This window comes from Cibotium barometz, chromosome 52, assembly GCF_041138505.1.
Source record: "Cibotium barometz isolate CiBa-2024 chromosome 52, ASM4113850v1, whole genome shotgun sequence".
NCBI lineage: Eukaryota > Viridiplantae > Streptophyta > Polypodiopsida > Cyatheales > Cibotiaceae > Cibotium > Cibotium barometz.
In genome coordinates this window covers 21,942,270-21,964,288 of record NC_141097.1, presented here as the reverse complement: position 1 = coordinate 21,964,288, position 22,019 = coordinate 21,942,270, and the positions used below count along the sequence as shown (strand labels likewise).

General features: G+C 44.9%; 1 protein-coding gene across 1 annotated transcript in view; it reads left to right on the top strand.

The window, feature by feature from the left end:
- Positions 1–22,019, top strand: part of LOC147608957 (uncharacterized) — an 88,722-nt gene that overhangs the window by 38,116 nt on the left and 28,587 nt on the right. Inside the window, exons 3-7 of the mRNA XM_086788682.1 lie at positions 12,383–12,445; positions 12,532–12,640; positions 15,657–15,761; positions 15,880–15,947; positions 16,046–16,154. Of these exons, the coding sequence (XP_086644808.1) occupies positions 12,383–12,445; positions 12,532–12,640; positions 15,657–15,761; positions 15,880–15,947; positions 16,046–16,154 (454 nt within the window). The remainder of the gene's footprint in view (positions 1–12,382; positions 12,446–12,531; positions 12,641–15,656; positions 15,762–15,879; positions 15,948–16,045; positions 16,155–22,019) is intronic.

The window sequence follows — 22,019 nt, the reverse complement described above, 5'->3', positions numbered from 1 at the left end:
GTCATTACATCTTGAATTGAGCAGATACCAAGAGTTGCCTAAGTACCTATGACAAATGGGCTACTAGTTGGGATACTTTTAGAGGTTAAGATTATCCCTTATGGGGCTTGACCATAGCCCTAAATCATGTACAAATATTCATCTACCTTTTTGTACCATATTAATACAAGAAAACCTTGACACTAAATACTCTCTTCTTCTCTCTCCTCTGTCTTAATCATTCGTAATTAGCATCAATGTTCTTAATCAAGCTTAGGGCTGTGGATCAATTTCTGCACATGCAACATCCTTTCATGAGCCTTCTTAGAGGATGGGGACGTAAGTCCAATAGTCCTATTACTTGGAATGAGAGGCTTGACGAGGCTTTCCAAACTCTCAAGCTTAAGGTGAAGGCAACACTTATTTTAGCCTTACCGGATCTTGGCCAACCATTTGTGGTTGAGACTGACACTAGTGATTACGCGATAGGGGTTGCCTTATTCTAGGAAGGCCGACTTGTGGCATTTGAAAGCAAGAAGCTTGATGATAGCTAGGTTAAGTGGCATATTTAGGAGAAAGAGTTGTATCCGTATGCGGTGATACACGCATTGAAAATTTGGAGACATTATTATTTTTTGGATCCAAATTTGTTGTCTTGATTGACCATGAGTCGATCAAGTACATTTGTGATAGACCTGAGTTGAGAGGGAGGAAGGCATGGTGGGCAGAGCTTATACAGGACTTTGATATGGAGATTTAGTATAGGAAGGGTAATTTGAACCGGGTTGTAGATGCTTTGAATCGGATTGGAGAGGTGAATCTTTTGAGCTTCACCAAGATTAGTGCAGACTTGTATGATTCCCTGAGAGGGCTGTGTCAGATTGATGGGCGTTTCAGTCTCAATTGGCAATAGGTTCAGGGAAGGAGCATCACAATTTTAGACCATGACTCAAGGGGGGTCGTATCACCTATTAGGGTGGCTGGTAGTTAGTACTCGATCCGGAATGGATTATTGTTCCGAGATGATAGAGCCTGTGTACCAATTGTGCTGAGATTTGGAAGAAGATTCTTTATGAAACTCATGATTCTCCTATAGCAGGTCATCCGGAGGTACATCCGACCTATGACTTAGTAAAATGGACTTTTACTGGCCTAAAATGAAGGCGGAAGTCCAAGATTGGAATTGCCCCAAAAAGGGTCGAGCACAATCTTGACACACACTTAAACTATTAATACTATTAAACAAGATGAAATGGCACAAAACCAAATAAGATAGCAATGCTGAAATTTAAATGACATAACAATAGGGTCGGAAAGGGTTACCCCCCTTGTAATATGTCACGTGCACGCCCGTGCCATGACTAATCCTCTGCATGAACATTCTTAATCCTTGACGAATCATCAGTTAAAGTCAGCATTTAAGTCATCAATAGTAACATAAGCATCATCAGCAATAGCAGCATTATCTACAACATCAGAATCATGAGCAGCATCATTGTCTTCGTCATCATCATCATCACCATCATTTGAGGGCATGGAACCCTGTCGGCAGCAGGCAGCTTGACAGTTGTCAGCAGCTAGCATGGGGTCCTAGGCAGTAGGTGGGACAGCACCCAAGTGAAGGCCAGCAGTGGGACATACAAAGGCAGAAGCACAACATTAAAAGGAAGAAAATCAAGGAATATTTGTCCAGCATGCTGGCCGACAGCAAAGGAGCTAGCCAACCTTGTCCTCAGTGAAATATATAAGCATGAAGTCATTCTCAGCATTTCAGCAAGTCATCATTCATTCATAAATCATTAGAAGTCAGCAGTAGTCATGTAGATAGGCCAGAGGTCAACCCTCTGGGGCTGACCAAGGGCTTGACCAGTACATTCATCAGTAACCTTTTTGTACCATATAAAAATACAAAGAAAACCCTGACACCAATCTCTCTCGTCTTCTCTCTCCTCTGTCTTAATCATGTTTAATTAGCATCTTGTTCTTAATCAGGCTTAGTTGTTACATGCGGAAGATTTGGGAGTCTTCTTTCAGCCCTAAACACCATCTTGGAACATGTTGATGCAAAACACGAGCAAAAGATAGAGAGAGAGATAACTGAGTATTTAGTATATTATAATGTACAAAAAGGAAGTACAAGTCCTGCAGCCCTTGGCTACCTTGAAAAGGTAGAAAGTACCTAGTCTTACATGGTGGATGACTCCTCCAGATTTACTTGGGTTTTCTTCTTGAAGACCAAGGATGAGGTCTTGATGGTCCTTCTGATCCCACTTCTGAGGCTTGGTGTCGTGCTATGCAGACAGAGTTGGATCCTATAGAACGGAATGGCACTTGGATTTTGGTGCCTAGGCCACAACAACGTAAGGTGATTGTTGTGCGGTGGATCTTCAAAATGAAGTATAAAGCTGATGGCAACTTGGACAAGCACAAGGCGAGGTTGGTTGCTAAGGGCTATGCTCAATGCCTTGGGGTCGACTTTGATGAGACCTTGGCTCCGATGGCTCGGATGGCTACCATTCGCACTGTTCTTGCTCTTGTAGGACATCATAGATGGTCCGTATTCCAAATGGATGTCAAGTCGGCTTTGATGAGACCTTGGCTCCGATGGCTCGGATGGCTACCATTCGCACTGTTCTTGCTCTTGTAGGACATCATAGATGGTCTGTATTTCAAATGGACGTCAAGTCGGCTTTCCTCGATGGAGAGCTTACACAAGATGTGTATGTTGATCAACCACCTAGATTTGAGATTCCAAGAAGACAGGATCAGGTGTATTGGCTAAAGAAAGCCTTGTACGGTGATCGGTCTGAAGCAGTCTTTGCGGGCTTGGTACCAGAGGATTGATGAGTTCTTTTCAGAAGCTTGGCTTGTACCGCTCTCATGCAGATTCAAACCTTTATATCCTCCTTGAGAGGGGGTTAGTTGTTATCATTGTGGTCTATGTTGATGACCTCATTTTTATAGATTCTTATTTTGTGAGGATCCATTCAGTCATGGATGCTTTGGAGCAAGAGTTTGAGATGACGGATCTTGGCCTTTTGCATTACTTTCTTGGCTTTGAAATGAAATGAAATGAAATGATATATTAACGTCTTCAGAAGGCCAAAATGACCTATGAGACCAAAAAGGTTACAACAATTGGTGGATCTGATACAATGTCTGTGTAAGAAAAGCTAAAAACAACTAAACAACCAACTGAAACTGAAACAACTATGAGGAAAAGTACGGTACTAGGAGCTCCTAATGGATAACATTTGGGAGGAAAACTCCAGCAACAAAGGTAAGCATCATACACATCACTATCCAAAGATGTCAGACCCCTCAGGGAATTTAGAAGTACACATGGGAGATTCTTGACAGGTTTCAGATGACTGGGTGTAGACGAGTATGTATCTTCTCGTATGGATACTAGTGAGAAGCTTTCTCTTCTTGATGCTTCTCCAGGGAGGATTGATTTGGGAATTGGCAGACTCCTCAGGGAATTTAGAAGTACACATGGGAGATTCTTGACAGGTTTCAGATGACTGGGTGTAGACGAGTATGTATCTTCTCGTATGGATACTAGTGAGAAGCTTTCTCTTCTTGATGCTTCTCCAGGGATTGATTTGGGACAGTATCGAGTTCTGGTCGGATGTTTGCAATGGTTGATCTATTCTCGATTGGACATTTATTTCACAGTCAGCTTATTCAGTTCTTTCACATCCAAGCCCTGTCAGTAGCATTGGTGTTGTGCTATTAGGGTGCTTTGATACTTGAGTGGTACTTTGGATTTTGGCATCTTTTATGGCCAAGGGTGCACTCTTCTTGGATGGACTGATTTCAGATTGGGTTGGAGATCCGGATACTTGGCGTTCGACCACTAGTTGTTTTTTCTCACATGGGTTGGGAGCCATTTCATGGAGCAGTAAAAAGCAGCCTACTGTGGCACTTTCCTCTATAGAGGTAGAGTATCGAGCAGCTTGCTATGCTGCATGTGAGGCGATTTGGTTGCGGAGATTGTTGGGAGAACTTGGCTTTCCACTTACCAGATCTACTCTTCTTTGGTGTGACAATCAGAGTTGAATCGCCATCGCCAAGAACTGTGTGTTTCATGCTCGTACGAAACACATTGAGATCCAGTATCACTATGTTTGTGAATGGATTCTTGTAGGAGATTTGCGTTTGGAGTTTTGTCCTTCAACAGAGAATGCAACAGATTTGTTCACCAAGCCGGTGTCTCAGGCATCCTTGGCTCCTCATCTTCGGCTTCTTGGAGTTTGTTTAGCATTCGGCGCTGAGAGGGGGGTGTTAGCATTTCATCCTTGTATGCTGCCCATATTTATTCCCTTTTCATGGCCCTTGATTGTGGGCTTGCCACCTCTATTTTTTCCTATTTTTTTGGCATTTTTCTAGGTTAGGTCCTCCATGACCTGGTCGGCCAGCCAACCCCATGTCTTTTTTTTCCTGGGAAAAAGATTCTTCTATTAGGTAATGAAAGAACGCCACAAAGGGCTAAATACAACCTCAATGGGGTAGATACAAACTCGCTTCATGTTCATGGCGGGGATCAAATAATCAAAAGAGGGGAAAGAGACACTTCTCCTCTGGCTGGCCGCTGTATGAGGAGAAGGCTATCTCATATGGGGGGACAATCACACAGGTGGTCTGTAATGCCAAGTGGGGTCACCACCTCTATTTGTGAAAAAAGGGCCAGGCTGCCAGAGCCTCAAGAAAGCTTCTTGCCGCTTCCGCATGCGGTCAAAACCACCCTGCAACTTCCCCCACTGACCGCGGAGGGTATGAATGACGTCGAGCCAAATGCTCCCGATGGCATTTCTGCAGTACTACTCACAGCCCCATCTATTGACCATTGGCGACTGAGCTCATTCCAGAGATGGGAGATTTGCAGTAGCATTGTAACTTGGCACATTTGGCGCGCTAGATGCAATGAAGCCATTGAGGGTACCCACACTCCGCCTTTTGAGTTAGAGGTGAGAGACCTGAAGGGCTGGCCCCCCACCATCCTCCTCATAAGCCATGACCACCTTAGCCTTTGTGGCCCAAGCTACAGTGCCCCATGTAATGATCCGGGTCGAGGCCCTGTCCATCGTGAATATGCGAAGAATCCGCAGCCAGACCTGTTGAGCCTTTGGGCAATCCCAAAGACAATGCCGCTAAGACTCTTGTGGGTGGCCGCATCTCAGGCAAGCTGCTGGCCGACCTCCAATTGCCAACCATGTGCCAACCGCCAAGCTCCTGTGTGCCATCAACTAGAAATGAAATGAAATGAAATGTTATATTAACGTCTTCAAAAGGCCAAAGTGACCTGTGAGACCAAAGTTACAACCATGTGACATCTGATACACTGTCTGGAAAAGAAAAGAAAGAACTGAAGGTAAGTATCTAGCCCTACAATACATCAATAGGGAGAAAGAGGGTGATCTTTATAGGCCAAAAACTGTCCCAGAGCCTCTTCCAAAAATCTGAGAGGAAACGCTGTGAGAGGCCTAGTGACTGCCAATGTACTGTTGCTGCCGGGGTGCCATCAATCTTTGGCATCTGAATCCTGCAGCCGAGCCGCGCTCTATATGCAAAAAAGGGGGCATCCAGTGTCTCCTCTCGGTCAACAGGGTCATGCCAAGTCCACTCTCTCGGGTCCCAGTGGAGGCGTGTGAGAGGACGGCTCTCCCAAACCCATAGCCACCAGAATCTCTCCTTGGCCACCTTGTCAGGTGGGGGGTCTATGTGCCACTTCCGCGCCTGAAATCCAATCATCCTCACCCTCTGTAAGGTGCAGCCATTGAGGTCCTCCAAGGGGGGCTCGGATCTCTCTAATCTGCCATGTGAACCGATAGAAAAAGTGAGCAAACCATTGCTCTCGTCCGCTCCGTGGACTGCCAAAAGAATGTCATGCTTGGTAAACACGTCTAGCCATAGAGGGGGAGTCAGGTCTGGGATAGGGGTTAGTCACTCTTGAGGGATAGCAGAGTCGATGTCGATGTCGAGCATGTCTCTACCCCAGATCCTAGTCAGGCCTCTCTCGTGAAGCTCTGGGGGTAATTGCTTGGGTGCAATCCAATCTCCAAGGGACTTGGCAGTCCCCATGCTCAGCACCCCATGATACACGAGGTCTGGCTCCCAACATATGGCCACTGGGTAAACGGATCAGGTGGGTTCCAGACCAAAGGCTGTCTAAGACGCTCCTCGGAGGCTACCGGAGCTAGCTGTCTAAGGGCCGTCACAAGCTCGAAGTAAATTGGCTGCAAATCTATCCTCAAAAGCTAGGCTAAATCCATGAGCCCGCATCTTTGTGAAAATCCATTTGGTACTCAGCATCCAAGGGCCCCCTAGGCTTCGGGTGCGGGCTGAAATTCGGGCCAAGAGGAAGTCCTTCCATGGCTCGCCACCAGGAAGGAGTCCTCTAACAATCAGCTTGCCCAGTAGGGTGCGGCTTTGAATAGCGGGGTCAATGATGCCTAGCCCCTCTCTACACCATGGTTGAATGATCACTCTCCATGCCACCTTGGCCCTGGCAAGCCTCCCATCACTGTCGGCCCATACGAAGTTCCGGATCAAACGCTGAACCTGGCCAATACATGCTCGAGAGAAGGCCCAGCAAGAAGTGATGTATCACATGGTGGCAAGGACCCAGTTTGCCACCACCACTCTACTGGCTAGGGAGAGTCTCGCAGAACTCTAGTACAAAAGCTTCTTCCGAATGCTTGGAAGAAGAAGAGTGAGCTGTTGATCCGGAGAGATGTCTATGCCCACCTGGCATCTGAGATAGCGAACTTGAGTGCCCCTTGGGATCCATTGGAAAGCCTCAACCGGATGCCAAGTCGGGGCGGGTGCAGAGCCCACCCAAAAACTACACGACTTGTGCCAGTTGATCTGTGCTCTTGATGCGCAACAAAAGTTCTCGATTGCCTCAGCGAAACGCTAGGGGATTCCCAACATCTCCAGAAAGAAAAGCGGTTGTGCCATCTGTGAGTCCAGCAGCTCCTCCTATGAACGGAGGGGGAGACGCACTCCTTGAAGCCTTGTCTCTTGGGTTGTGAGGAAACTACTCATGGCCTTGGCGACGAATAGGAAAAGGTAAGGTGCCAAAGGACAGACCTGTCGGACCGAGTGGGAAAGGGGGAATCTGTCGCCCACGGGCTCCCTGAATGAGAACCTGGCTATGAGAGGCCGGGTAAACCGGGTAAAGGCCTAAAACCCCACGGATCCACTCCACGGGGAATCCCATCCGACTCATAGTGTCCTCTAGAAAGCTCCAATCAACCCTATCATAAGCTTTCTCAAAGTCAAGGAGTAGTACAGGGAGGTCTTGCTACCGCATCCTGGCCGAAACAGTGGCCTCTCGGAAGGTGAAGATGTTGTCTAGAATGCTCTGATCCTGAACTAAACCTGTCTGAGTGTCATGGATCAAGTCAGGGAGGAAAGGCTGAAGTCTCCGACTAATGGCTTTGGCCAGAATCTTGTAGGCCGTCCCAAGAAGGGTGATGGGTCTCCACTGTTGGATCTCCAATATGTCACCACCCTCCTTAGGAATCAAGTGTATCAAACCCTTTGAAAGCCTTTGTGACGTGGCACTTGTGGGCATAATCTCATTTGAAGGCAGCACGAAGGTTGCCTCCCATGAGGTCCCAGTGATGGAGAAAAAAGGAAACTGGAAGCCCATTCGCCCCCGGGCATTTGCCCCTAGGAAGAGCATTCAATGCCTTCGCCAGCTCCTGAGCAGAAAAAGGAGTCAGCAAGAAGGACTGAAGAGCGAGGGGAACCACCTCCCTTGTGTGCCGCAAGACCCTCTCGCGCGCCGAAAAAAGAGGGGGAGGGGGGGAGGGTGGGGAAGGCGGAAAAAAGGGGGGGGAGGGGGAGGGCGGGGGGGGAGCACACTGGCAAAGAGGGAAAAGCGCAGGGGGGGGAGGGGGGGGTGGATGGGCGGAGAAGGGAAGCACAAGGAGAGAGGGAAAGGGGGGGGGGGTGGGGGAAGGAAAGGGAAAACGAAGAGGGGGGGGGGGGGGGTGGGGGAAGGAAAGGGAAAACGAAGAGGGAGGGGGGGGGGGAGTGGAGGTTGGAGGGAGGAAGCGAAGCGTAGATGGGGCTGAGTCGCAAGCAGAAAAACGTAGAAGAGGGGGAGGGGGGGTTGGGGGGGGCTAGAGCTCACGCTACGAACTGTTTCTTTTGACGACCCAGCCCCATGTCTATATATAGATTGGCTGGCCTTTCTCATTCATATGTTCATTTGGTCTCTTGCTCGGGATTGTATTCATTTGCAGTATATTCAGCCTTTTTCGCGTCATCTCTCTCTCTCTCTCTCTCTCTCTCTCTCTCTCTCTCTCTCTCTCGCACTCTCAGTTCAGCACAATCTAGTGCTTCCTTTGCTTTTGCTCTGTGCACACTCTATCACGCATATCTCTCATGCTACTCATGCCCTCGAGTATGCTCGTGAGGGAGAAGTTATGGGTGAGAATGCACCAATGAATGTTGAGGGCCAGCCATGCCTCATGCTTACAGAGCACATGTTTCTATGCCCAATGCATCTCCTTTTGTTCCCAAAATGATGCTAGTCACAGGGGCTGTCCCAATGTACATGCATACAAGAAAACAGGTTGAGATGCAGGCTAGTGCATCAAAGTCTTGTGACTTCAAAGCCGGAGACAAATCTTTTAAGTTTGATACATATCATGGGGAATATGATGCGTCAAAGGCACTTGCTTTTATTGCCCGGTTTGATATTGCTTTTAGTGATGGGAATTTCACTCAAAAATCATGTAAGCATGTTTATGAAAGGTACAGTTGCTCATTTGTGGCTTATTGAGAAGGTCTCCCCAAATCTTGTTAGATCATGGGAAGAGTTTAAGCAGAGGTTTTATGCCCAGTCCTTGCCTCCCAATGCATTAAAAGAGATAACAGTGAAGTGGGATTGGGTGAATCAAAATGAAAGGGAAATGGTGAATGCATGTGTACAAGTTTTCGAAAGTGCTTTTGGAGGTGTCTCCATTTATGCATGTTCCATGTTCCAGAGGCGGAAAGGAAGAGAAGGTTTCAATTGGGATTACAACCCGTGTACAAAGCCGGAGTGCAAATGTATTGTGGTCACACCTTACGACAACTAATCGCAGCCGCCACTGCCATGGAGCAATCGGAACTCAAGTTGAATCGATCAAACAAGGCTAAACCCTCATTCCAAGGCAAAGAGAGGGCTGTCCCAAACTTGCAAAATAGTGGATAGTCACCTAAAAAGGACCAGAACCAAGACAAAGATGGTCCAGGTATAGAGAGCCACCGGTGGCAAACAGTGGAGCCGGTTGCCCTGTAGTGGGTCCACTTGCACAGGTAGGCGAGTTGGCGGAGGTGTTGATGGTTCGACAGCCAGAATTCAGAAAAGAAATGCAGCCCTGATCATGGTCATGGTGGCAGTCATGGTGGGACTCATGGGCTGAATGTTGGCCCCGTGAAGTAGACTCTGCTGGACAGCTTCTATGATGTGCTTGTACAGGCTGTTAGATTTGGTACTGTTGTTGACCTATGCTCTCTCCATGGAAACACCTTGTATAAACTGCTTGGTGTGTCTCACTGACTGGTCATCCTGAGATGGCTCTCTCTAGCGCCTGGTGGAGGTAGGTGCAAAGAAGCTTGTGATGGATAACTGGGATGTGTATGTGGGCTGCCTCGTCTCATGTGAAGTAGATGGTCTCTGTGCTGCCTGATCTCTAGTAGGTAAAGCTCCCAACATCTCTGATCTGGATAGTCTAGAACTCTCGTGAGTGGCCCAAACCCCTCCCGGAATCTCCCTCTGATCGCATAATACACCGGGCATTTGCATATGTAGTGCTCCTTTGTCTCCACCTCCAGTGTGCATAGCAAGCAGATCCTATCCTCTATGGGGATATGTGCTGCTCTCCCTGTCTCCACCCTGAGCTGGTGAGAACTTTGATCTGGCCAGTATCAATCCTCATGGCATGTGACATGTGCCTGGAGTCTGGACATGTAACGGGACTCTTGAATGAAACCACCTGGTCTGAACTGTAGGCAGCTGTCATGATAGAATTGCATCTTAGTGCCAAGCTGTTGTGGTGCTACCCATGTGATGTGTGTCTCTAGTCTAGATAGATCTGTTGAAAACCTCATCAGTCAAAGCTTATGCAAGAGTTTGACTTTGAGATCCCTTATCATAAAGGCTCTACCAATAAAGTGACCGATGCCTTTAGCGGAATGGGACATTTAAACCAACTTTCATTTCATTATCGGAGTCCGACCTTTATGGTCCTCACAACAAGGGCTTGTATTTGAGAGATTGTTTCTTTGGAAGGATGTGGGGTAAGAGTCCGAAGCTGAGACAACCCATGTTGATAATAGTTTGAGGGAATATGGATTGCTCTTCTGAAAGTGAAAGGTCTGTGTACTTGATATCGATGATGCAAGGAGACACATCTTGTGTGAGTGCATAGTCAAAAGAAACCTTCGTCTGTTGCATTGTTTCATCTTCTCGACACGTTTCATTTCATTTTGTTTCGTCTGGATGGATAAAATGGAGAGGTTTCGAAGTGTCATTTGTTAGATCAAATTGGGAAAAAGTGAGAAATCAAGGAAAGTGTAGGAAATTTCAATAATTGGGCGTAAAATTAGATACGATTGAGGTTGAATGTATGTAAATTGGGAGAAGTGAGAAGTTGAAGAGCTAGTAGAACACTCCTAGGAAATTTCAACAATTGGGTGTGAAATTAGGTGAAATTGAAGTTGAATTTGGATAAAATGGTGTTTCGAACATTGAGGTTGAAAGTATAATTGGGATTTATAAATTGAGGGAAATTGAAGAGCTAGTGGAATACTTGTAAGAAATTTTAACAATTGGGTGTGAAATTAAGTAAAATTTGACCAAGAAGTCAAATTTGGGGACTATTACACAACTTTTTGTCTATTTCATCATTTCGTCTTTACGGATTTTTAAAGAAAATTGAGACGGAGAAGAGAAGAAAGAGAGGGGGAAGAAGAAGAAGTGGAGAAGAATAAGTTTTTCTTTAAAAATCAAATTTGGATAAAGGGACGAAATGGTGTTTCGGTTGGAAGTGTTTTGTTTTATTTCGAAATGTTTCATTCGTTTCGTCTAATTCACGTTTCGTAGGGACACAGCGGGTTTCATGTGATATGTGTCAGTGTCATAACATGCCCTTTGCATCTCGGGATATCGTGGATTAAGAGGTGGTTCGAAGGGATTTTGTAAGGTCTCCATAGACCACGTCCAAGGATCATCTGACCTAGAACTGAAACCGTAACGAGGTTTCATAGACCCAACATCATACACATGACCGTGATAGATTGTGGCTAGCGACTCACCACCCAACCATAGAGTCCTCTGGACTTGCCCTTGAGTCTGAGGTTTGATTGCTGCAAGCTTGCAAGGTACCGATGGCCCCAACCTAACGTCATCCCATACCACTAGGCCGAACCTAGCTCCATGGCCATGAGTCGTGTCTAGCATGTGGATACCTCAATAACTCATAAGTGCCCCCAAGGTCACTTACATAGCAATAACCTGGCTATTATTGGCCCTAAGCTATTAATTAAAAGCTCTTAGCCAATCTAGACCTCAACCTACTAGTGCCCTTAGCCCATGTGTGAACCCTTCAGGTCCCCATGCCCCAGCTAAGCCCTAACCCTAACCTGGGTTAGCCCATGTTCCTAGCCCTAACTGTAGGCGTGTTGGGATGTAATAGATTTCTTTTGGCCAAAGTTGAAGGCTAATGTCATATTGTATACTTGAATATGTTATCAATGCCTAGTCAATAAAGCGGAGTGCTTGAGATAGGTTGGCTTCCTCCATCATTTGGAAGTACCCAAGAAGAAATGGTAGCGTTTCCATGGATTTTGTGGTTGGATTACCATGGATATATAGGGGAAATAATGCCATTTTTGTTATTGTTAAGTGAGTCACTAAGTTGGAGAGGTTTATTTACTAGAGAGAAGATCTCAGCTTTACAACTTGCTCATGTCTTTGTTGAAAAGTTAATGGGTGAGAGTTACGATGCAGGTTACTTGTTTGGTAAGAAATGCACAATGAGGAGCCTTGTACTTCTCATTCTCATATCAAGTAAATCAAATACTTGCAGGGGCACTGGACTTCTTTTGCTTTTTTGGGAAACGAGGGGGGGGGGAGGGGGGGGGGGAAGTGTCCAAGTCATTGGGACCTCATATGGATTATTAATTGCTGTCTTGATGCCCAGTTTTATTTATCAAGTGCATTTAGCCCACTAGACTGTCTGACACATACATATACATGCATGTGCATATGCATGTTCATGTGTATGTTTGTATCTAAATTTGAGTATAGATGTACATGTATTTGTATGTATACGTGCATATGGATATGCACATGTGTATAGGCATCTGATTCTCTATCTATGCATCTATGAATCTGCAGGTACATGCTGGTGGAGCTACCCAAGAGGTTCCCAAATGGGGCGAGAAATTATTCAATGGCCAGGTCTGTCACACACAAATGCTTTTAACTTCTGATGCTTTTTGCCTTTGCTTTCTCATGTTTAGTCAATTAGGGAGGATTTTCTACAGAGGCGCAAAGAATGTTCTTTTTCTTTGGGATTGAAAGGCCCTGTTGTGCAAGCTCTTCTAGCTGCAAAAGAACAAACCACTCAAGCATTTTCTGCGGCAGACAAAGATGGTATGTGCCCTTCAGTCAATTTGCAATGCCTTACATACATATATGTGATGAAAGGGCTGAGACCTGAGTGTACCAAAAAGTACTATGTATATGTTTTATTGTGTGCATGTATGTATGTGTGTGCACACATGTACATATATATGATACAAACTTATGTACATGTTTGTATATATGTATGTATGTTTGTGTGTGTGTGTGTGTGTGTGTGTATGGTGCGCGCCTGGTTCGTGAGGACTGCAGACAGGAACCTCCTTCGTTGCTGTCATTTCTGTCCTGAGTTCCTGCCATTGCCAGTGCCTGCCATCATTGCCGTTGTCTGTTTCCTGCCGTCATCTTCTGCTCCTGCTCGTGTCTTTGCTACGGCCTGTTCCTGCTTGTCTCTCAGCAGTCGCCTGTTCTTGCTTGTCTGCTGGAGCTGCCCGTCTCCTTCTGCTGGTCCCTTTCCGTCTGTGCTGGCTGTCTTTATCGCCAGTTTATATATCTGTATGTGTGTGTGTGTGTGTGTGTGTTCGCGCGCGCGCGCACGCACCTGCATGCACAAACACACACACGTGTGTGTGTGTGTGTGGTGCAGTAGTAGCTGTCCCGATTTGGGACAGCTATGAATGTATATTTCTTCTTCCTTAATGACACAGTGGTTTCACTAAAAAAGTGTGGTGTATATATACGTATATGCATATACATGTACATAACATACATGTGTGTATACATACATACATACATATATATATGGGTGTGTGTGTGTGCGTGTGTGTGTGAGCGCACCTGTACACACACTCTCTTTTTTTGTAAAACCACAACTTCTATTTCTTTAATGGTATGAAGAGAAAATCCCCCAAGATGAGGCAATTGCAACCCATGTAAAGGTCCATTGTCAATGAGTTTATCCATATAAAGCAACAATGGATGAGTCGCTATCACATATAACAAGGCACTCAAAGGGCATCCCTACCTAACTGAGTTTCCCAACTGCCAGGGAGAGGACAATCCTTTTCCCAAAATACATCTTGCCATGCTATCTTTGTATAGCCAGTAAATGACATTACACATTTTTTCTCAAAATCCAAGTTTTTTCATTACTACTGCAATATAATCCCAATGTAAACACTATCAAAAGCTTTAGCCACATCAACTTGCATTAACAATACATCCTCCTATGTGTACTTTGCATATTCTATCTCCACATATACATTGCAAATATCGTCTGTGATTTGTCTTTTGGGGACAAAACCATATTGTACCAGATGAAGACACCTATTCAAGATGTTTTTGATTCTATAGATGCTCATTTTAGTAACCAATTCTTGATAATCTTTGGTGGGAGTCTAAGGAAGCACATGGACCATTTGCTTTCTGCTTGCCATAGAACACAGGGGATTTTTCCAACAACTGTTGTTTATGCATCATGTCAGATAACACAACCTCAAGTAAACCCCTGGCAGCATAATACACACCTTCAACAAAGCAACCTCCTAACAGAGTTTTCAGCCATTGAGCCACATCATTTGCAGAGGGCATTCTGCCAAGAAAGACTGCTTGCTCTGAAAATTTATCGACCTTGGGCAAAATCATTTGCATGGGAATCTGTAGCTTCCGGGGAAGCTGAGGCAGAGACACCTGTGGCCTGCTCATGTGAAGGTACGTGAGCTGCTAGAGACAGATGATGCGATTGATTTCCCCGGGAGAGATCCACGAAGGGTGAACCTAGACTATACTTAAACAGGGGAGGACGATCCATCTAAAGACCATGTCAGCCAAACCAGGTGGTGGTGTGGGAATACCAACATGTATGTTCCTCCGTGTCCAGCTGCCTGGAAGATTAAAGTGCCAACGGCATGAGACGGTCTCCATTCATCTCCATGATCCATCCAGTGTGTATGCATGGTAGATGTCTTGAAAAGAGCATCAAGGATGATCGGGACTGTCCCAAGCTCAGCAAGCACAATCTCATGTGGTATCGATGGCTTACTCTTGATCATGCATGAGAATGTAATCACTTGCAATCTCTCTATCCTCTCGGAAGTCTCCCTCTCCCAAGTCTGGCCCCCAAAATGAAGCACCATACATCATCATAGGACTCACCAATGTGTCAAATAGCCAGCTCTTAGCTTGGTTCCTGCTGGAAATGAGCCTGGAAGCACTCTCCTTCACTAATTCGGCTAGGGCGGCGTAACCGTTCGCTAGGTGGGCCTGGCACCTGGTTGCATGGAGATGGTAGGGCTACTGAAAATAACCCCGGGGTATACATATGAAGACACAAGGTCAACTGCATCACCTTTATACATGAAAGACTTTCTAGATGCAACCTGATGGAAAGTGTTAAAAAGCATGATCTTGATTTTCACCAAGATTCACTGTGAGGTCCCTCATCACAAAAAAGCTGAATTGCCTCAAGGTGTCTTTGCAGCCCCTGTGCTGAATCTGATACGAGGACCATATTATATGCATATAAGAGGATAGGCGCCACTGTCTGAGCTAGCTGTGAACTTGTGCCCCGAAGTATGTCAATAAAGTCTGAAATTTCATACGCATGTAGGTTCTAAGATGTGTGTGTGTGTATTTATATTCGCATGTAGGTTCTAAGATGTATGTATGTATGTATGTGCATACATATGCACATATATACATGCAAATATATATATATATATATATATGTGCTTATGCATATGCACATGCACATGCACATGTTTTTCCGTGCTTACATACATGCATAAAACATACCTATGTATGCAATGCATGTATGTATGATGTATGTATCTGCATATATGTATGCATGTATGTTTGCATTTGTATATATGGGTGTGTGCGTGTACGTATGTATGTACCTATATACATACATATGTAGCGACAGAAATACATACATATGTGTATTCATGTATGCTTTGTTGATTAAGGGCTGATCGATTTTTGGCCTCTTCAGAATACTGAACCTCAGAGGTTTAATCTAGTTGTTATCTATGATTTTAGCGAATCATGTAAGAAACTCTAAAGCCGTATTTTTGCTGCTGTATAACAGAACAGCCTGCAGAGGCTCTGGTGTCGGAGCTTTTGGCTAGTGGATGGCTTCTCTCATTCAGAGTCAAGCTTGATAAGGAGATGATGTGCTGGATATTATATACAAGTGCGTTTATGGTTTGAATGTGCTTTCCCATGGCTATGTGATAACTGTGTTTGTTTTCTTTTTTTTGAGATGTTTCAAGCTATGCTTGCTTATTTTGCTATTTCTCAAATGGTACTAGTGCTTTTTACGTCTGACAAGAACCTGGAGAGATCTGCTTGTGATTTTTTGTGTCATTCATTATTGCAGGTAAGTTGAAAGGCATATTTTTAAGTTGTTGGCTATATTTGCTCAAAATGTACTTCTCATCCACCTGTTCTTTTACTAAAATGTTTCTTAGCCTGCAGCACCAGAGTTCAGATTGTTCTTGGGTTCCAAGCTACAAATCGATTTTGGAAATTTTCAAAGCCTACGGATATGTTGGATCTATAATCCCAAACAATCAGTTAATGGAAGGTTAGTAGGTCCTACTCTATTTAATAGATTTAGAAGTTGGTAGTATAATTCTTTATTCTCCTCACCCCTCTTCAATCTTTTATTTAGGTAACCCTGTGCCTTTATATGGGCTCTTCTCCCACAGCACTGGCTGATAGGGTTCTCTTGTGTTCTCTCTTATAAACACCTTGCCTTGTAGCCTGTATCGGCTGTTTGCCCCCCCTTCTCCTCACGAGACATCTGCCAGGAATGGGGGATGGTGGGCCCTATTTCTATGAGTGCACTTCAAGAGGAGTCAGATGGGAAGGCGGATGAGTACCTTTGCTGAGGGATGACAGACAAGAAGTGTACTCTCACAATGGCACCCCAAGCCAATGGCCAAGCATGCAGAGTGTTTAAAGAAAGGCAGGACATATACATCAACATATTCATATAAAAGTCCATCTTTGCACTCACGTGCTTTTGCACTTTTCACAACATATGACTTCAAACTTTTCTGGTTAGTGTTCACCAACCTTGTAAAGTTAAGTTTAATTTGCACATTGCTACCCTATCTTTTCGATAATTGTGGGTGTGCAGTTCTTTACTCTTTGGGTTGTTTTTTGGTAGAGTTGATTGGATACTCTTGTAAAAGTCCACCCTTGCACTCACACACCCAAGAGCACACTTCCTCATGCTGTTGCACATTTTCAAATGTATGACTTTAAAATTTTCTGACTAGTGTTCGCCAACCTTGTAAACTTAAGTTTAAACTGCACATTGCTACCTATATTGTGGCCTTTTGATAGAGTTGATTGACTCTTCGGAGGTTTAATATTGTGTTGCATGAAAAGATTGACACACACTCACACAACAACGCACACAAAGATGGAAGATTGAAATCTTCTTCTTCTTCTTGCTCTCAAAAGGAGGCTTGAAAAGATAAGTGAAAAACCAACATAAGTACTAGAGTACTATGTACAAGCGGTCCATAATGTGAATACGCTAAATAGGTGAGCTGGCAAGATAAGAATGCCATAACTCAGTTGGGATTGCAGTCGCAACTGCAACTGGAGTTTAGCCCAATAATGGTGAGGCATGCACTTCTTAGCCATCAATGCACGAGCAATTTCCGCAATGTCCCTATTTTCCTCTCAGTAGTGTCATTTTGCTGCAAAGTGTACCTGTATGTGAATTGCCTCTGAATTCCATGCACTCATTGAACTCATTGGAGAAGTACTCTCCCCCTACATTTGACCTTAGACACTTAACGTGCAAACCTGTTTGCTTTTCAACCAATATTATGAAATTTTGAAAGTGAGTACATACTTCACTTTTCTCTTTTATGAAATAGACCCACACCTTTCTTGTGTGGTCATCAATGAAAGACACATAGTAATGACATCTTCTCATTGATGTTGTCTTTGTCGCTCCCCATACACTTGAGTGCACCGCATCAAGCATCAATTGCTCTCTTACTTACATTCCTGTCATGTGGAAAGACATTCTTTGTTTGCTTTCCAAGCTGACATGCTTCATATACTTTACATAATTTATGCATTCCATCCATCTTAAACTTTGGCAAACTTGTTACAATTTGTTAATTTTGCATAGACTTCAATCGTTGCTCATTCACATGACCAATACGTTTATGCTAGATATCTATATCGGCATCTTTGCTTGCAACAACCCGAAATTTGCAAACAAATAATCTTTGTATGTAACTTGTAACACAACAGTATATGCTGTAACTCTCATAGCGGTAACTCTTGTTTGCTTTCCAAGCTGACATGCTTCATATACTTTACATAATTTATGCATTCCATCCATCTTAAACTTTGGCAAACTTGTTACAATTTGTTAATTCTGCATAGACTTCAATCGTTGCTCATTCACATATTTGTGCTAGATATCTATATCGGCATCTTTGCTTGCAACAACCCGAAAACAAATAATCTTTGTATGTAACTTGTAACACAACAGTATCTGCTGTAACTCTTGTAGCGGTACTTTTGCATAATTTGTATGTCACAACACGTGACCAAAGTACATGTACATACATCCGTAATTAAGAATACATGTGTAATCACTGTCTGGACACCCAAAATGCACTGTTGCACTGCAATAACGAGTGTTTGGAGAGAAAGAGTTCCAAATCGGAACTTCCCAGAAGTGCTCGAAAACACGTTATAGTGGCTGAACGGAGGCCGAAACGTGCCTCGAACGCAAATTGGGCCGAAAAACTTTAGTACAAAGTACTTTGTACCACACAAGTACCTCCATGCTTGCGAAGACAGCTCCTCAATCGAAGATGTGAAGCTCCTAGAGCTACCCAGGGAGTGTCGTACCTAAACAAGAAAGGGAAAGAGATGATGATGCTCTTACCATGTATTGCTTCCTTTGCTTGTCGCTCAGCTCCTTAGCTTGAACCAGGCTTTGATACCATGAAAAGAATGGGGGAGGAGAGAGAGCTTGAGCTCTCACAAGCACACACACTAACACAACAATGGATAAGACACACACAAAGATGGAAGATTGAAATCTTCTTCTTTTTCTTCTTGCTCTCAAAAGAAGGCTCCAAAAGGTTAAGTGAAAAACCAATATAAGTACTAGAGTACTATGTAGAAGCGGTCCATAATGTGAACACGCTAAATAGGTGAGTTGGCAAGATAAGTATGCCATAACTCGGTTGGACTAGGTAGGTGTAGTCTAGTTGTAGAATCATTGCTGAAGATCCGTCGCGTCAGCTACCAAATACATCAGTGATGTAAATGTGGAACGGTCACCTAGGCGCATCATGAGCTTGACATCTCAACATTGCACATGTTCTTATAGCCAATATTGTGTGGGTGTGCTCTTGAGGTGGATGGAGTACTGTTAGTTCAGGTGATCTACATCCATATCTTATGGTGTAAGGTTACACTAATCCTTAGTGTATTATTAGATAAAGGTCTTGGTTTACACATTAGGGGCTGGGTGGCATTAGGTGGCATGAATCTCCATTGATCAAGGCACCTCTCTATTGTGTAGGAGAGGTGGAGGAAAGGTGTAGAGGAAAGTGGAGCTAGGCGCCTAGCTCATGGAGCCTACAAAGTCAATTGTCCCTCCCCCCTACCAATAACACTCCAAAAAAAGAAGTAAAAAACTTGTGGTTCAAATTAACTGTAGAGGAGATGGTGACTTACAAAAGAAACTTTCTTTTGTGACCATGTGTGTGTGTACGCGCGCGCGCGCGCGCACACATACACACACACACACACACACACACACACACACATATATACATATACATTGACTCAGCCGTCTTAGAAGATTCTAGGGCCTGGGTTGCTATAAATAAACGTGGATATAATCCTGTGTGATCCTTAGTGGAAGCTATGCTCTCATCTTTATGAGTTAATCATTGTGCTTAGTGTCATTCATTATGGTTAATCTCATTATGCTTAGTGCTAATCAACACTTTGTGTGTATGTGAGTCTTAACCACTAATCCACACTTTCTTCCCATCAATTGGTATCAGAGCTTTCCTTCTTGGGGATGCTTCTCCTCCTTATGTGAGTGAAGGACATCTATGTGCTTGTGGGTATTAGTGTGTTACGAGGCATCATTGCCTTTGTGAGTTCATCACTTGAGTAGAGTGAACCATTTTCATTGCATTGCTCCATTGAGTTGCACATTTGCTTGCATGAGTGTTGTTTCCAAGTCTCACATCTAGTGGCAAGATGTTGAGAGTAAGAGAGAAATCCTTCATTTTATGTGAGTAGTGGAGTTGAGAAAGTCATTTCTGTGTGTAAGTTGGAAGAGAGATTAGTGGTCCCACACTGTACTGGGCCGGACCATCTCTGAGCGTCACACCATCACACCGCCACAGTGGAAGGAACCCTTTGGAAGTTTTCATGGGGTGTACGCAACGGCATTGGAGGTACCACACTGACACTCCAATGGGCATCTTCCAGAGATACGAGATTCCACCAACGACTGCCATGCCCCATCCACTAGCGATAGGAGATGCCACCGACTCCACTGACTCTATCACGTCTTGGAGGATGCTTAAATGGTCCCTCAGCTCATCCTAGAGGACATCCGCCAAGCCAACCCTCTTGGTCCAACCAATCCTCCTAGTGCGGAACCCCTTTCCATGGTGTCCGGCCATGTCAAAGTCGATGTCAAGTTTCCAACTTTAAAAGGATCCACCACTAAGGTATAAATGACCACGTCCGCTGGTTCATCTCCATATGCCAGAGTTGAGGCCTTGCACGGGAGGATGCTTCTTGGTACTCACAAGGCTCCGCAGACAAGTGGTTCAATCAGTTTCCAATTGACCACTTTGTGGATTGGGCCACCTTGAAGAACACCTTCCTCTGCACCTTTCGTCCTGGTAACTATAAGGACCGCCTTTTCCAGGAGATAGGAAAGCTTCAACTGCTACGAGGAGAGAGTGTCAGAACTTATGACACGGACCACAGTGCTGGTGGCCCGCCTACCGACCTACCTTGGTGACTTCATGGTGCGTTAGTGGGTGACATAGACCTTGCCCATGATCACCCAACAGAAGATTCAGGAGAGTTGCCCCCCACCAACTACCTTATTGGAATTCCAGGAGCTAGCCTCCCAACTAGAAAATGCACGACTCATGTTTGAGCGTGATGTGGGCTTTGTACATCCAACGACGACACCATTGGATGACCCGGTGGCTCAGTTGAAGTGGGAGCTAGAGGCACTCAAAGCGAGCCAAAAATCTCAAAGTGAGGAAAGTACCCTGCTCCAACTAAGGAAGGAGATTGAGGAATTGAAGACACAACAAGAAGCCAAGAAGGGGCTGTGGTGTGCCATATGCCAGTCAGTCACTTGGACACACCGTCCAGGAATGTCCAAAGAGGAGGTACTGCACCTTCTCAAAAAGGGAGGACATGAAGACAAAGACTGTTACTGTCTGAAGGGGTCCCGTCAACTTCATTAGTAACAAGTCCCTCACCCCACCATGACAGCCCCCAACCCCGTCCATTACGCAACTGCCTCTCTGACCGTTCCACGAACCTTTCATGTTGCTACACCTCCCCTTTGCCAACCTACTCCTCAGGTGACCTACCTTCCACCACTTATTCCTAATTCTCCTCCACGAGCCACTATGTTAGCAACCCCCATGAACCGTCCTACTTGCCCCCCCCCCACCCCCCCCCCCCCCCCCCCAAAAAAAAAAAAAAACCCGGTAATCATTGCGTCCTCTGCTACAAGAAGGAACTCGACCCGTTCGTTGGTGGGCCTGAAACTCAACCCAAAGCATGCAGAGGCAGTCAAAGTGGAGCTGGGAAAGATGGAGGGAGCCCAAATCATCTCCCCGGTGGAACACTTCAAATGACTTTCCCCCATGGTCATCTCCCCCAAGAAGAAGACCAACAAGATCCTTGTCTGTGTGGACTTCTAGTCCCTCAACAAAGCAACCATCAAGGATGGATTTCCACTCTCATTCATGGATTGGGTTTTAGAGGATGTTGCCGGGCATGTCGTGTGTAGCTTCATGGATAGATTTAGTGGGTACAACCAGGTCGCCATCCACTCGGACGATTGACCCAAGACAACCTTCATCACCAAATGGGATACCTACACCTACAATAAGATGCCCTTTGGGTTGTACAACACTCCAGAAGTGTCCTTTCACACTAGTTGTCGAAGGGGAAAAACCCAATGGGATAAAAGTGCCCCTGGAGTTAGTTCTTGTTCACATGTGATACATATCTGCATATGCCTTCAAATCCCCCCTCCTGTAGTGAATTATGTGAACCTATACAAGGTGGCAGACCACTTGTTGTAGTTGAGTAAGCCTAAAGCTTTGCGAAAAGTTTCAAACTTCTCTCTAGGCAATGCCTTTGTAAACATGTCTGCAATGTTATCCTTTGTAGAGTAGTA